A 14,690-nucleotide genomic window follows, 5' to 3' on the forward strand; every position below is an offset into this window, starting at 1 on the left:
GAGAGAGAACAGTGGGTAGGGTGCTTGCCTTGCATGCAGCTGACCCAGATTCAATCCCTGATACCCCGTATGACACCCCCAGTCCCACCAGGAATAATTCATGAGTGGTTAACCTCTGAGCACTGTCAGGTATGGCCCAAAATCAAAACTGAAAAACCCTGAAGTCCTGTGGAGCCCAAAATATTTACTCTCATTGTGTCAAAATTTTGCTGATTTGGGGCCGGGACAGCTGGGTAGGCCTTGCATGTGGCCAACCTGGGCTTGAGTCCCAGCACACTGTGTGGTCCCCTGAGCTCCACCAGGAGTGAATCCTGAGAGCAGCACAGCCTGGAGTAAGCCCTGAGCAGTACCGGGTGTGGCACCCAACCTTTTTTTTTGGCTGTTTTTTTATTTTGATAGAACTTGTAACCTGTTTCCACCTGTGACTCCCATTTGAGAGAAATGCAGCCTGAGGAATGCAGTGTAGGGGCATATTGCCAGAAACACCCCACCTTTCATTATGCGTTTGATTTTGAATTGAAGCTTTTTACTGTTGCTAGATTTTTTTTGTGCAGTTACATAATCCCAAATGAAGTCACAGTCTGTGGTTTAAAAAGGTTTAAAAACCTAGAGTTTAGAAAACTTAACATCTGAAGGCAATTTTCTTGTTTATAAATATTAATCTTTTTTTTTTCTTTTTGGGTCACACCTGGTGATGCACAGGGGTTCCTCTCAGCTCTGCACTCAGGAATTACTCCTGGCCATGCTCAGGGGACCATATGGGATGCTGGGAATCGAACCGGGTTGGCTGCGTGCAAGGCAAATGCCCTACCCGCTGTGCTATCGCTCCAGCCCCGTATAAATACTAAATTTTAGGTCTATAACTTGTTGATATGTGCCACATTAAAAATCATCCCATCTGTAATCACTCAGCTTTTTCCCTTAGGTGTTCAAAGGGGAAAATTTCTGATTCAGAGAAGACAGTTGGAATCAGACTAGAAAATGAGAGTGTAAGTAGAAGCATCAGTGAAGTTTTTTTTTTTTACTCTTCTGCCTGACATAATAAAATTGGGTACTCTTGAAAAATAAGATATATATTACTGAACTCTCTAATCTTCACTGTTTCCCTTTGAAAACTCACACTGATTGTAATGCAACTTTAGCTTCCTTTCTGAGTTGTTGAATTTTTATCCATAACTTTGTGGGGATTTGGGGAGGGGGTGAGAGTGGGGGGTTGGTTTTGGGACCACACCAGTGGTGCTTGTGGACTTAGTCTGGCTCTGCTCAGGAGTGACCCCTGGCAGTGCCCGGGTGACCATAATGTGGTGGTACCCAGGATTCCAGCTAGGGTTGGATCATTCAAGGCAAGCACCTTTACCTCTATGTTACCTCTCTCTTCTCATCCCTTTGTAATAGCTCATTATAAAAGAGACCAAGTTGCCTTTATCCTAACCCTCATCTCTGTCGTCAGACTTCTTTCGGACATTTTTGGGATTCTTACAAATTTGGGGGTGGGGGGGAGGGCACACCAGACATTGCTGTGGCACGTCCCCAGCCCTTACTTACGTTATTTTTAATAATTATCTTGCTAGCTCTAGGGAAAATCAAGAGTATTCTATTTCATGGTTCATAATGAATGTGTTCCGTAAGTCTTCACCTGGAACACTTTTTTCTGCTCTTTTGTAGACACAGGTATGCTAAATCTACTTTTTCAGGAGATCAGCATTGTTTTATATTTCATGTGTAATGATGTATTTATATGTACAAACATGAAACATGTTAATATTGAGTTTAGAATCTTTTTGATCAGAGGAGGGGACACCAGCTAGAACCTGACTTATCTGAAGAAGTTTCAGCCCGACTTCGCCTGGGCAGTGGAAGCAATGGATTACTCAGGAGGAAAATATCAATACTTGAGACAAAAGAAAAACTTTGCTCAGGCAAAGAAAGGGATAAAAGGACAGATGATCTTCTTGATCTTACAGAGGTATTATTTTTTTTGTTGATCAAAATCTGAGGCCTGCTTTTCAGATAACCTGAGTTATTCAAGACTTGAATAAATGCTTTGTTATGAGGCGCTTCTCCAGATGAGAGATGAATATATAAAGAAAATCAGGTCCAGGTTACTTTGATTAGTAATTTATGAAGGTGACCTAAGGGATCAGATCAATGTTCAGCAGGTATGAATTGGCAGAATCATCATGTTTCTTTTCTTTTTCTTTTCTTCTTTTTTTTTAAATAAATGGTTACTGGGCCTGTTCAAACAAATCGATGAACAACGGGAGGACCGTGACCCCCGTGAGAAAAATAAATGATTGATTGATTTTGCTTTTTGGGTCATACCCGGCTGTGCTCAGAGTTTACTTCTGGTTCTGCACTCCATTTTAAAGGGGAGTCCACATCTTGACACTTTCTCCATTTATTACTTTAGGAAGTGATAGTGCTATCCACGAATATTCTAGTATTTGCTTCACGTTAGGCATGGAGGTGTACAGAGAGAGAGCTTTACAAAAGAATAAACTTTGTGTATTGGGGGAGGGGGTAAGAAAATTCTTAAGTGAAAATTTTTTTTAGCTTTAGTCTATACATTTTTTTGGATTCATGATGAAGTCATTTGGTGCAGGCTCGGTTATTAAACTGCTGCCTCGTTTTCCAGTGTCTGCTCTTTGTCAAAGTGACAAACATTTTCCAGTGTTTCTCTTTGTCAAATGTAATAGGGTGGTCATTTAGGTATTCTGATTTTATTACTTTTTTTTTTTTTTTAATTTTTTGGTCCACACCCAGGGTTCTGTTCTGACTTTTTCCCTCATGAATTACTCCTGGCAGTCACTGGGGGCCCATAAGGTGCTGGAGAATCAGATCTGGTTGGTCTCATGTATGGTCTTACCTGCTATACTCTCCTCTCTGGCCCTTTGGTATCTTTAAGTAAAAGTTCAGGAGATAAATAAGGAAAGAAGAGGAAAATTTTTTTGACTACTGTAAAAGGAGTAATAGTCCATCCTGGGTTTCAAGTATTGGCGTTGCTTTTTAATAAATGATTTTGAGCATGTAACCTAAATTCTTTGTAATTATATAATTTTGGGGGAAGGGCATCCACACTCAGCAGTGCTCAGAGCTTATTCCTGGTGGTCTCCATGGACCATATGGGATTCTGGGAATTAAATCCTGGGTCAGCCACATGCAAGGCAAATGCTCTACCCACTGTACTATTGCTCCAGCTCTCAAAATCATGTAATTTTGAAAAGATTTTGACTACTCTTATAAAATAGTTCTTTCTCTACTAGCAAGGATGAAGCTGGTATTTGTTTGGCTTGTAACATGTGGTAGTGAAATCGTTATAAATTAGTGTTTCAGAATTGTTTGTGTTTTAGTCACAGCAATATCCAGGATTTACTCCTGACTGGGCATTTAGGGCTCACTTACGGGGGTTGGGGGACCATAAGTGATGCCAAAGATTGAACCTTGGTTGGCATCATGTGAGACCAACTCTACCCACTATGCTAGTGCTCAAGCCCTCAGAATCTAATGGTTGAACAAGTGCTTTTATGACCATGAGAAGCTTTTTTTTTTTTTTTTTTGCATATGGGTCACACCCAGCAGTACTCAGAAATTAATTCTGGTGGTGCTTAGGGGACCCGTATGGGATATGGGGGTAGAACATGGCTCAGGGGCCTGATAGAGAGTACAGTGGGTAGGGCATTTGCCTTGCATTCGAATCACTGCATTCCATATTGTCCCCCAAGCACTACTAGGAGTAATTCCTGAGTACAGAGCCAGGAATAACCCGAGTAGTGCTGGGTGAGACACAGTAAACTGCGGGGGGCTAGGGGGATGTCAGCTGCATGCAAGACAACTACGCGCTGTAATATCACTCTGACCCTGAGGAAGACTTACAAAGTCTCAGTTTAAATCTTTCCTTACTTTAGTTAAGTCTCATACTTTGAGTTAATTAAGAGGAGCACATTCCCCCTTCCCCCTCCCCGGGGTCAGGCAATACAGCATACAGCAATGAAGTTTTTATCAGTCTTAGACTTTTAAGTATTTCCTGGCTCTGTAATTAAGTGAGTCCTCTGAATTTTGATCCAGGACATGGAAAAGGAAATCAGTAATGCCCTAGGCCACGGTCCCCAGGATGAGATCCTAAGTAGTGCTTTCAAATTGCGAATCACTCGAGGAGATATCCAGACCTTGAAGAACTATCACTGGCTCAATGATGAAGTAAGTGGGCTTTTTCCTGCCTTTGACTATCATGCTTAGCCATTTGTAATCCGTAATCAAAATATTTTCTACCCAATGATGAGGGGCTGGTAAAAGCAGCTCTTAGTTTTTTGTTTGGCTTGCATTGTGTGTCAGGAGTGGTTTCCCTTTAGAGCTTGGGGACCATGGAGTGCTGGGGATCCAAATGGGGTGACTGCAGAACAGGCCTAACCCTTACACTGAGTCCACAGCTTTCAGTTTTGTTGAGAAAAAAATGTTAAACTCTTAAAAGGTGGCTTTTACTTATTTAAAAGGTGGTTTATTATTTACTGTTTGATTATTTAGTGGCTTCAGTTAGTAATGACGCTTCCTCAACCCCCCCCCCCCACACAAACACACAAACACACCTGTACTTAGATTCATGTGCCACTTCATTGAAGAGCCTTTTGTGACTTTTTTTTTTTTAAACCCTGGACACAGCTGAAGTCATACTTAATTTTAATAGACAAATTTTTATAGGAGTCACTTAAATTTTCAATAGTAAAGGGACATACTGATGACTATAAATGTCTTTTATTTCAATGAGTGATAAAATGCAGGTCATTTGTCCATTTTTGTTTGTCTTTTGGTTTGTTTTGGGGGGGGGCAATTTTTTGGGGGGAGTGGCCACACCCTGCAGTGCTCAGGGATTACTCCTGGCCCTGCACTCAGGAATTATTCCGGTGTGGGGGGGGGGGGAACGACACACATTTGGGGATGTAGGGGGAGGGGGAGCATTCAGGGATAGAGGAGAAACAACCCCCCGTCAGCCATTTTCAAGGAAAATGCCCTCCCTGCTGCAGTCTGTCTCCAGCCCCTTTCTTATTGTTGTGTTTTGTTTAATCTTATATTAACATAAGAACTAAAACTAGCTCTTAATTTCTTATTTTTGTTTTGAGACCACACGTGGCAGTGCTCAGAGTAGCTCCTGGCCCTTGGGGACCACGGTGTCCTCGGATCGAGCCTGCCCTTCCTCTGTGTGGAGCGTGTGTGTTAGGTCAGCCTTGGAGGCTAACTCCTCCCTAGCCCTGTAAAACGTTTTTAGGAGTGAACCAGAAAATATAGGACCAGTGAAGGGAAGATGCTGCCTCTGGAAAGTGCCACCGTTTAGGGTTTAGGAAGATGACTGAAACGCTGCTGGAGCATGGGCTCTGCACACAGGCCCCTGGGTTCAGCCCCTGCCACCTAGGTGCTGAGCATCTTTGCGAACGACCCCCCTTCCTCCAGAAGTTCTTCTGCTTTTTTCCTCATAACCAGAAAATATTTATGTTTTGGTACATTGCCCTCTAATATTTTAGAGGTATGGTTTATAATTACACAAATAAAACTTAAGATTTTATTTCCTGTGAATGTACATAACTTTTTGCAATCCAGTTCCATATACCTTTTCGTTGTTGTAGACTCTTCTTGAATTCTTCTTGACTTTCTTATTCAGGCTTTAGAACTACAACTTCGTCCTCACCTATTTGCACGGGTCTTTCGGGAGGTGGGTGTTGAGGCCCCACTCGGCAGTGATAGGATTTCTTCCTGCCTCACTACCCAGAGGTGAACCCTGGTGGTGCTCAGGGGATGTATGTGGCGCCAGGGATTCAAGCCAGCCCCTATCTCTGAATTATCTCTGCAGTTTGACACTGGTCATTGTTTTATTTCCCATTTTCTGCCAGAGACAATTTATTTTTTGGCTTTGTTTTGGGGTTTCGTTTGTTTGGGCCCTGACTGTGCTCAGGGCTCGCTCCGTGATAGCTTGGGGCCCATTTAATGCCAGGATTAAACCCTGGCATCTTAGCCTGCTGTACTCGCTGGCTCTGTAGACAGTTCTTTTATTCCCTTTACTAGTATCTTCACTTCCCTAAGTAAGCTTACTACATCTGATTCATCCTAGTTCAGTTAGGTAGAAATTTATTTTCAGTTATGTACTTGCCATGCTCTGATATCTATTCTTGTGGTATTACAGGTCATCAATTTTTATATGAATCTTCTAGTGGAAAGAAACAAAAAACAAGATTACCCAGCACTTCATGCATTCAGTACTTTCTTCTACCCCAAATTAAAGTCTGGTGGTTACCAAGCAGTAAAAAGATGGACCAAAGGGGTCAATCTCTTTGAACAGGAGCTTATTTTGGTGCCTATTCATCGGAAGGTACATTGGAGCCTAGTGGTAAGTTGACAAAGATCATTCATTGGAATTTGGATAGTAACCATTTTTTTAGAAACATTGATGCTGGTGCCATAATTTGTGTTAATTAAGCCATATTCAGGTGTGATCTGCTGGTGGTAACACAAGGGCTACCATTTTTGTCTAGTGAAAGGTATATGTTAAAGACATAGTCTACAGAGTAGCTCCTCTTAAAAAGCTAGAATACAGTTCCTAGAGCCGAGAAGCTCTTTTTTTTTTTTTTTATTTTGGGACCACTCCTGGCAGTGCTCAGAGGTTACGTCTGGTTCTGTGCTCAGTGATTACTCTTGGCAGTGCTCAGGAGGGCCATATGGGATTCTAGATCAGCTGCATGCAAGACAAGTACCCTGCCTGTTGGATCTCTAGCCCCAAAGCTCTTCTAACAGAAAGTTGAGGCATCCAATTTATTTGTATTTTTATTTCATTTATATAATAGTACAAGTTTATTGTAAAAATGTAGATGTATATTGGACTGGAGACATAATATAGCAGGTAGGGTGTCAGCTGGTGTGTGGCCAACCTGGGTTCAATCTGTGGCATCTCATATGGTTCCCAGAGCTCACCAGGCAGGAATGATCTCTTGAGTTTAGAGCCAGAAGTAAAGCTCTAAAAAATGCCACCTGTGCCTCAAATACGTAGTTGTATAAGGAAAACAAAACAGTTCCATCAGTCTGAAAGAACCACTAATGTTTTGGTAAATAAATTTCTAGGCTTTATTATTTTTTTTGATAATAAAAGTATCACTATCACACTGTTGTTCATCGATTTCCTCAAGCAGGGACCAGTAACGTCTCCATTCATCCCTGTCATGTGCTAGTGTAGCCTGATGGCATATTGGGGGCTCTTTCAGGGTCAGGAGAATGAGGGCTGTCATTGTTACTGGTTTTGGCATATCGAGTACACCACGGATAGCTTGCCAGGCTCTGCTGTGTGGAGGGGATACTCTCGGTAGCTTGCCAGGCTCTCTGTGAGGGATGGAGGCCTTTGGGGCAGCCTCTAATCACCTTTACAGGTGTTCCCAGTTAGGCATATGTACGGGCAAGATACTCTGGGTAGCCTGCAGGGTTCTCTGAGAGCGAGAACTAGGCAATAAGAGGTTGTGTGGCTGCAAATGCAGCCGCGCGCTTCCAAGAGCTTGTTTTTAATACTCTCTGGATCTTGACCATTGATGGGGTTATACGGCAGTTGGGGGATGTAACTGTCTAGCTACAGGAAGATGGGGGATCTGGGTGAAGGAGGCCCAGTTCCCATCTGAGCAGGCTTGGAGATCTAAGCCCCAATATAGCATGATAATATGCCTATGAAAACAACTGATGTAGAAGAGATACTTATTTTACAGAAGAAAAAAAACAGAATGGCATACTCAAAGTATTTTTCTTCAATAATTAAATTTTATTAATATTTGCCTTAAAAATAAAAAAATTGTGGGGCTGGAGTGATAGTACAGCAGGTAGAGCTGGTGGATACTATTTTGAAACTCATGCATGATACAAAATTAAAAATATATCTTGGAAATATCTTAATATGTTATTTTCTGCTAATATGTCCTCTAAAGGTTGTTTTTAGAAATAAGTTTCTCATTTCTCTGTTACTTTTTTCATTATAGGTCATAGACCTAAGGAAAAAGTGTCTTAAGTATCTGGATTCAATGGGACAAAAGGGCCACAGGATCTGTGAGATTCTTCTGTAAGTAAAGGCTGAAAACATTACTGTTGCCTCATTGTGTTTTAGGTGGTGCTACTACTTTTTAACCCTAGGAGACTCAGATGGTTAGATGGTAGGATAAGGTATATTGAACTGCGTATCTTATCAGGACTTTACTTGAATGCCTTTTTTAACCTAAACAAAAACAACCTAATGTATGATCTTAACTGAGAAGGTTTTAGTATAATTAAAAGACAAATTTGTCATGTATTACACTGTAAAATACTCTAGAATCTTGTGATTTAAATTTGTTTCTTTTGGGGTTAATAATTGCTCTGAATGTTATAAAGAATTTTAATAGGGGAGTCTTATTTCTCTTACATTATTCCCTGCAATATTTTATAATTGTTAAAATGTTCCAGCAGTTAGCAGGGGGAAAAAAGAATCATACAAATTTGGGAAAATAGTCTTAAGTTATTTGGGATTATGGCAGGATATTCCTAGTGATACCATTCCATTGTAGGTCTTTGTTACCTGCAGCCTTGAATATCATAGGCTTGGTTACTGTTAGAGACAGGGTAATACTTGATTCCTTATACACATGAGCTAGGACATTAAAATCAGCTTTTAAAAACAAAATTGTAGGGGTGCCTGCTGAGGTGTAGGACTCAGGAAATCTGGGGGCCACTCCTGATGACTTGGCCAACCGGGTGCAGTCCAGTCATTCAGTGATGCTCAGGCCCATGGCTCAGGGCCTCCAGAGCTATAACTATCAGTGTTGGGGGTTGGGCATGAGATGCTGGGCAGTACACATGTCTCTGTCCTCTCATCTGTCTTTCTGCACACGCTACCCACAAATCTCTTGGGTTTGGGCACCAGAGATGTAGCTCAGTGATTGAGGGTGTGTCTATATGAAGTTGATGCTCACAAAGACCAGTGGTTGCACGTTTTTTCCACCCAGGTTTGGGCTTCACTTCTGTGAACTTCTGTACCTCTCCTCCCCCTCCCCCAGATCAATCAGTTTCATTAGTACACAGTCTAAGTGGGGTTTTGTTTCTGTTTTTCTGGCCATAACCGGTGGTGCTCAGTCACTCCTTGCTCTGCACTGGGGAATCATTCCTGGAGGGCTCAGGGGATCATATGGGATGCTGGGAATTAAACCAGGTCAGTCTTGTATGTGCAAGGCAAGTGTACTCTCTGCCTTTTGTACTATCTCTCTGACCCCGAAATAAGTGGTTTTCAACCATCTGCGGAAAAAAGATGAAGGCCTCTGATCCAAATAAGGCTTTGCAAGTAGCACTGTGGAATCTTTGGTCACACTACACCTTAGGACTTGGAAGAGTTATTCCTGTTGATCTGCGTACCAATAGGAGAGTTATGTTTTCATGGTTTGAAGACCAGTACTAGTTATTTAGTAAATACAAATGTTTGATTACCTTATGCCCTTTCAGGAGAGAGTGACTTACACTTTCCTTGTACACTTGTGAGGGTTACTCTGTTTTAACCACATGAACAGTATTCCCACTTTAACATTTCATGTGGTTTCGAAGATCATCAGGATTTTCATGAACTTTTAAAGTCAATATTGGTTTTCATTACAGACTAATTGGTGAAACTATTGCAGTTCAGAGAGTTTGTCTGACTTACTGCAACAAATAATGTACTATGTCTGTATTTAGTATTGACTGCGTTTATTAAATGTAGTACATACTTGTAATACTTCTACAGTAGTGTTACAAGTCAACCATATACAGCACCTTCATCCAGTGTATAGTGCAGTGTCCTTAGTTTCCAGTTTCTTAGAGAAAACCAGAGAAGTGTGAACCCTACCTGATAGAGAAGAGCTTCTCAAATTTTTTTAAATTATTTTTTGCTTTTTGGGTCACACCCAGCGATGCACAGGGGTTACTCCTGGCTCTGCACTCAGGAGTTACTTCTGGCAGTGCTCAGGGGACCATATTGGATACTGGGAATCGAATCCAGGTCGGCTGTGTGCAAGGCAAATGCCCTACTGGCTGTGCTGTCACTCCAGCCCCAACCATCTCAGATCCTTGAGGCAGCAACTACCACGTGATTTTACAAACACATAAGGAATAAATGCATATATAGCATCAAGTGATTAGAGAGCTTGAAGACAATAGTTATTGTGGAATTCATGCCCAATTCAGCTAATCAGTGGCTGAATAAATAGTAGTACTCCTACATTAGAAAAAGACATTAATAGTTAAAAGAAATTTAAAAACCAGTTTTGGAAGATACATTAAGTATTTGTAGCTGTATAGCCACTCAACTACTTGATCCTTTATGCTAGTGTTTCTCAGCAGGCGTTATATTCTAGTGAAAATTGTATAAATGGGGTGGGGGCGGGGCATGGGAAGTAAAGCCAGAAGGGAGAGAAACCCTGCTTTAAAACCGCACTAACAAAGACATTAAGCGTTTTTATTCCATGAAGTAGAAAGTGTATTTTACTCACTGCTCAACTGAATTCTCTAATTACTCAGTCACATACTTTTTCACATTTTTTTACATCGTAAAAATTCCTTCCAGTACTGAACATATGTACCTTCTTTTTCTCTCTGTTTACATATGCAGCCTTTTTGGGAGAGGCTCACAAATTCTGCTGCAGTGGGGGCTACTCTGTGTGTGTGCGTGTGCGTGTGCGTGCGCGCGCTCGCTCCCTCCCACATGCTGGAGATTGAAGCCAGGGCCTCACATAAGCTGCTCGTGCTCCCACCTCTGAGCTGCAGCTCCTGTTCTTCTAAATTCTTTTTCTTTCGTTTCGTTTTTGGGTTTTCGGGCCACCTCTGGTGTGTTCAGGGGCTACTCCTTGCTGTGCTCAGGGGCCCCACTGGGGATTTGAAGCAGGGCCGTGGCCATCTTAGCTGCATGCAAGGCAAGCGCCTTAGCTCCTGGACTAACTCTCCATCCTCTGTACTTCTAAATTCTTCAGCCCACTCTGTCTCTTTGCTATTCCTTGAATAATCCAGTTCATTGTTAAGAACCCAGAGGGAAATTAAAGCTGAAGTGTATGGTTTGTAGGCAAGTACTTTAAATAGTAAATAAATGTTAGAAGCCTTCTGTTAAAGCAAGTCACTTATATGTAAAGTGATGGCGTGAATTTCGTGGTGAGGTAGCCAATCATTAACACCATGTTTTTCCAGCCTTCACTGGAAGCAAATGCAGGTTTTGTTTCTAATTTTACAAGTATACTTGGATAATTTTAGGAAAAAAATGCTTCCATGAGGAACTTGTAGTAAATGACTTGGAGGAGAGGTACTAACATTAGTTTAATTTCTCTCTTTCTTGCTGTTGTCTGGGTGAGCTGCCCGGGAGGTAGCTCAGAGGACAGAGCTGAGTGTCGCAGACCTCAGCCATGGCTTTGCTCCCCAACACTGCATGACCTCCTAGGGCCACTAGGTGTTGCCCTGGGGGTGCAGTACTCCTGAAACTCACAGTTCCAAACAAGTGAGGCACAGCAGGCAGTGTTGGCTCAGTGGAAAGAGTCTTTCAACTCCTTGGGTGTATATTTTAAATGAATAATGACTAGAGAAATAGAAAAAAATGTATATTGTCAGGATACACCAAACTCTTAAGAAAGCGGTTGTTTGCCTTTCTTAAAAAAAAAAAGTTGCTTTATTAAAAATTTTAAATCACCTCCCTGCCTGCCCTCCCCTTCTTTGGGATGCTGCTACTGTTGAAGACAAGGGCTCACGCGCACACTGGCTCTGATGCTCACTGGGCCTAGTGCTCACCAGGACTGGTCCTCCTTCCCTGGCGGCGCCAGTCACATGCTGGCCGGGGCTCGCCCACTTCTGGGGGGTGTGCTCCTCACAGTCGTGGCCAGGGCTGCTGCGCTCCTCGCATGCATGCCTGCCAGGTGCCAACCGCATGGCTGTGGCGTGCTCAGGCCTTTCCCACCGCAGTGCTCTCCAGGGCTGCCTGCCTTCTTTGTGGCGCTACCTGAGATGTGGCGGGACCAGCAAGTGCCGGTGGCACCAGGAATCTCAGACAGTGGCGTTGCCAGGGGTACTTGCAGCACATGTGGGGCCCTGGGAAATTGAGCGAGCCACACCCTGGCAGGGCGGGATGGAGGTGCTATGCGGCACTTGGGCCTGGCTGTTTCCTTTGGTCTTTCCTGGTTTCTTACTGGGTTCGATTCCCAGCACTCCCTCTGGCCCCCAAGTGATTCCTGAGTGCAGAGCCAGGAATTTGCCCTGAGAACAGCTGGTGTGGCCCCCAAAGAAGAACAAAACAAAACACAAGTCTGCCTTAGATCTCTGACAGTAACTTTTTATATACATGAAGTCCGGGGAAGTTGTCTCTGTAGTGCTATTTTTGTGAAGAAGCGAGTGTGATATATTTTTTTAAATAGAATATTTGTTTTTCAATCATGTATTTAAGGATAGAAGGAAGAAAAGAATAAAATATCACATTAGTAATGGCATGATTATTCATTGGTCTCTGCATACTTTTGGGGGGATAATGTCAGAAAGTTCTACACTTTTTAAAGTAAACTAATTTTATAAACAAAAAAGTACTGCATTCAGAAGTCAAACCAATTTTCTCTCTTTTTTTTTTAAAGCAAGAGAAGGTAAACTTGTAAGTGGCATATCTGTTTCTGTGTGGATATCCCCAGGTTTGATACTGCCTGTCTCCAGTGGTGGGTGGAAGTAGGGAGCTAAATGACAATCAGACCAGAGGTAACATAGGGACGGTTGGTGGTGGAGGGTTATGGGCACTGGGGCTGCAGAACGTTGTGCATCAGTACCGTAAACTTGAACGTTCTTCACTTTTACTCTGTGACCTGAAGAATAACAGTGATAATTTTTAAAACCCTAAAAGCAAAAACATTACGTCATAATGGCTGCCCTTGTGGAAATTCATTGGAATATTCCTTCTTTGTTGTTTTTTTCAGTCAGTATTTACAGGATGAAAGTAAGACCAAAAGAAACATAGATTTGAATCTTCTGGAGTGGACACACTACAGCATGAAGCCACATGTGAGTGCTGAATGTGAGGTGCAGAGACCTGTGGGTTCCCCACAGTGGATGCGCTATAACGCACTGCGACTGAACTTCGCTTCTCCTGAAGCATCGACCGTAGGACTGTGTTCTTTGTAAATCTCTGGAAATCCTTTTACCCAGAATAGCCTTTATCTTCTGGTTGACTCATTGATGTGACTGTGCTACATGCGCTTCCAAAGACTGGAAAAACAGTCTCCAGTCAGTTCAAGTCAGAGGGCTGGGAGAAGTCACTCGGGGTACATTTCCAATTCAGCCACTCTAGCTCTAAACCACTGGCAAAGTGCTTCCAAAATGACGTGGCTGAAATTCCTGAGCCTGGTATTAAAAAAAAATTCATCTGGATGAAAATAGAACCTGAGTTGGCTCTCAAATGATTTATGAGACCCATCCAGTATCCCATCTAGCAGGTAGAGAAAGGAAAAGCTTTCCTGGAGGGAAAAGGACGCTGCTAGGTCATTATGAAAAGGAAGGAAAAAACCTTTTCTTCCAGGACAGCAGGGTCTTTCTCACCTGGAAACTCAGTCGATGGGGATGAGTGGAACTTGCAGTTAGCCTCAGTATTCGGGCCAGGCCAGTACGAGACTGATGCTGCTCTCCCACCTTTCCATTTGGCTTCTTTGGGTGGGAGCTGAGAAGAAAACCTGCTCTGTGGGGCCCCCTCCTTGACATCGTCAGGATTCTTGTGTTGATGTATGTGTCTTTGTGATACCAGATCTAACTTTCTACCTTTAATCCACAGTTTTTATTAATGAAATTATATCCCTTACCTCCTCCTTTTTCTGGTAATTTTAGGAGATTCCTCAACAGTTGAATGGGAGTGACTGTGGAATGTTTACTTGTAAATATGCAGATTATATCGCTAGGGACAAACCGATCACATTCACTCAGGTGAGTGGAAAATCCCGTCCCCACAGCTAACAACAGTAGCTGTGCCGCTATGGTCGCTACTGAAATCGTCGCCACAGCTTTCCTCCTTGCATCTGTTCTTAATGTTTATGCTCGTCTTCGGTAGTGGATGAGATACTTTGTTTGTTTGAGTTGTGTTTTAGGACCATGTCACGCACACAGCGCTGTTCTCTGGGCTTACTCCTACCCCTCTGTTCAGGGATCTCTCTTGGTAGTTTTAGGAGCAATCGGACTGGGGCTAGCTGCATGCAAGCAAGCACTTTACCACCCTTTACTCCCTGTACTATCTCCCGAGCCTCCTGGTTCATGAACTTTGATCCAAAAAGGAGGCCTGTCAGAGAGTGACGAAACCAGGCCTCGTGCAAATGGAAGGTCCGAGCTGTCACTATGAATGCTGCTTTTCCCTTCTGTTTGCTTAGTTTTATTTTTCCTTAGCTCTGCATTTGAATGGAAAATCAAGTATGTGGGGAGCTTTTGAGAATTTGTAATAATTTTCAACCTTTTTACAATTGCAAGACTTTTTTTCTTAAAGTCTCATTTGTTCTTTTTTTTTTTTTTGCTTTCATGGGTCACACCCGGCGATGCACAGGGGTTACTCCTGGCGATGCTTAGGGGACCATATGGGATGCTGGGAATTGAACCTGGGTTGGCCGTGTGCAAGGCAAACGTCCTACCCGCTGTGCTATCTCTCCAGCCCCTTAAAGTCTCATTTGGACAGGTGTTTT

General features: G+C 42.7%; 1 protein-coding gene across 3 annotated transcripts in view; it reads left to right on the forward strand.

The window, feature by feature from the left end:
- Positions 1-14,690, forward strand: part of SENP2 (SUMO specific peptidase 2) — a 38,061-nt gene that overhangs the window by 20,079 nt on the left and 3,292 nt on the right. For 2 of the 3 annotated variants that reach the window (XM_056121277.1, XM_056121279.1), the window contains 7 exons: positions 926-989; positions 1,775-1,966; positions 4,066-4,197; positions 6,170-6,373; positions 7,998-8,077; positions 12,951-13,035; positions 13,852-13,947. In XM_056121277.1, the coding sequence (XP_055977252.1) occupies positions 926-989; positions 1,775-1,966; positions 4,066-4,197; positions 6,170-6,373; positions 7,998-8,077; positions 12,951-13,035; positions 13,852-13,947 (853 nt within the window). The remainder of the gene's footprint in view (positions 1-925; positions 990-1,774; positions 1,967-4,065; positions 4,198-6,169; positions 6,374-7,997; positions 8,078-12,950; positions 13,036-13,851; positions 13,948-14,690) is intronic. The other variant, XM_056121278.1, reaches the window with a different exon arrangement.

Source organism: Sorex fumeus, unplaced genomic scaffold (genome assembly GCF_029834395.1).
Source record: "Sorex fumeus unplaced genomic scaffold, SorFum_2.1 ptg000044l, whole genome shotgun sequence".
Classification (NCBI taxonomy): Eukaryota; Metazoa; Chordata; class Mammalia; order Eulipotyphla; family Soricidae; genus Sorex; species Sorex fumeus.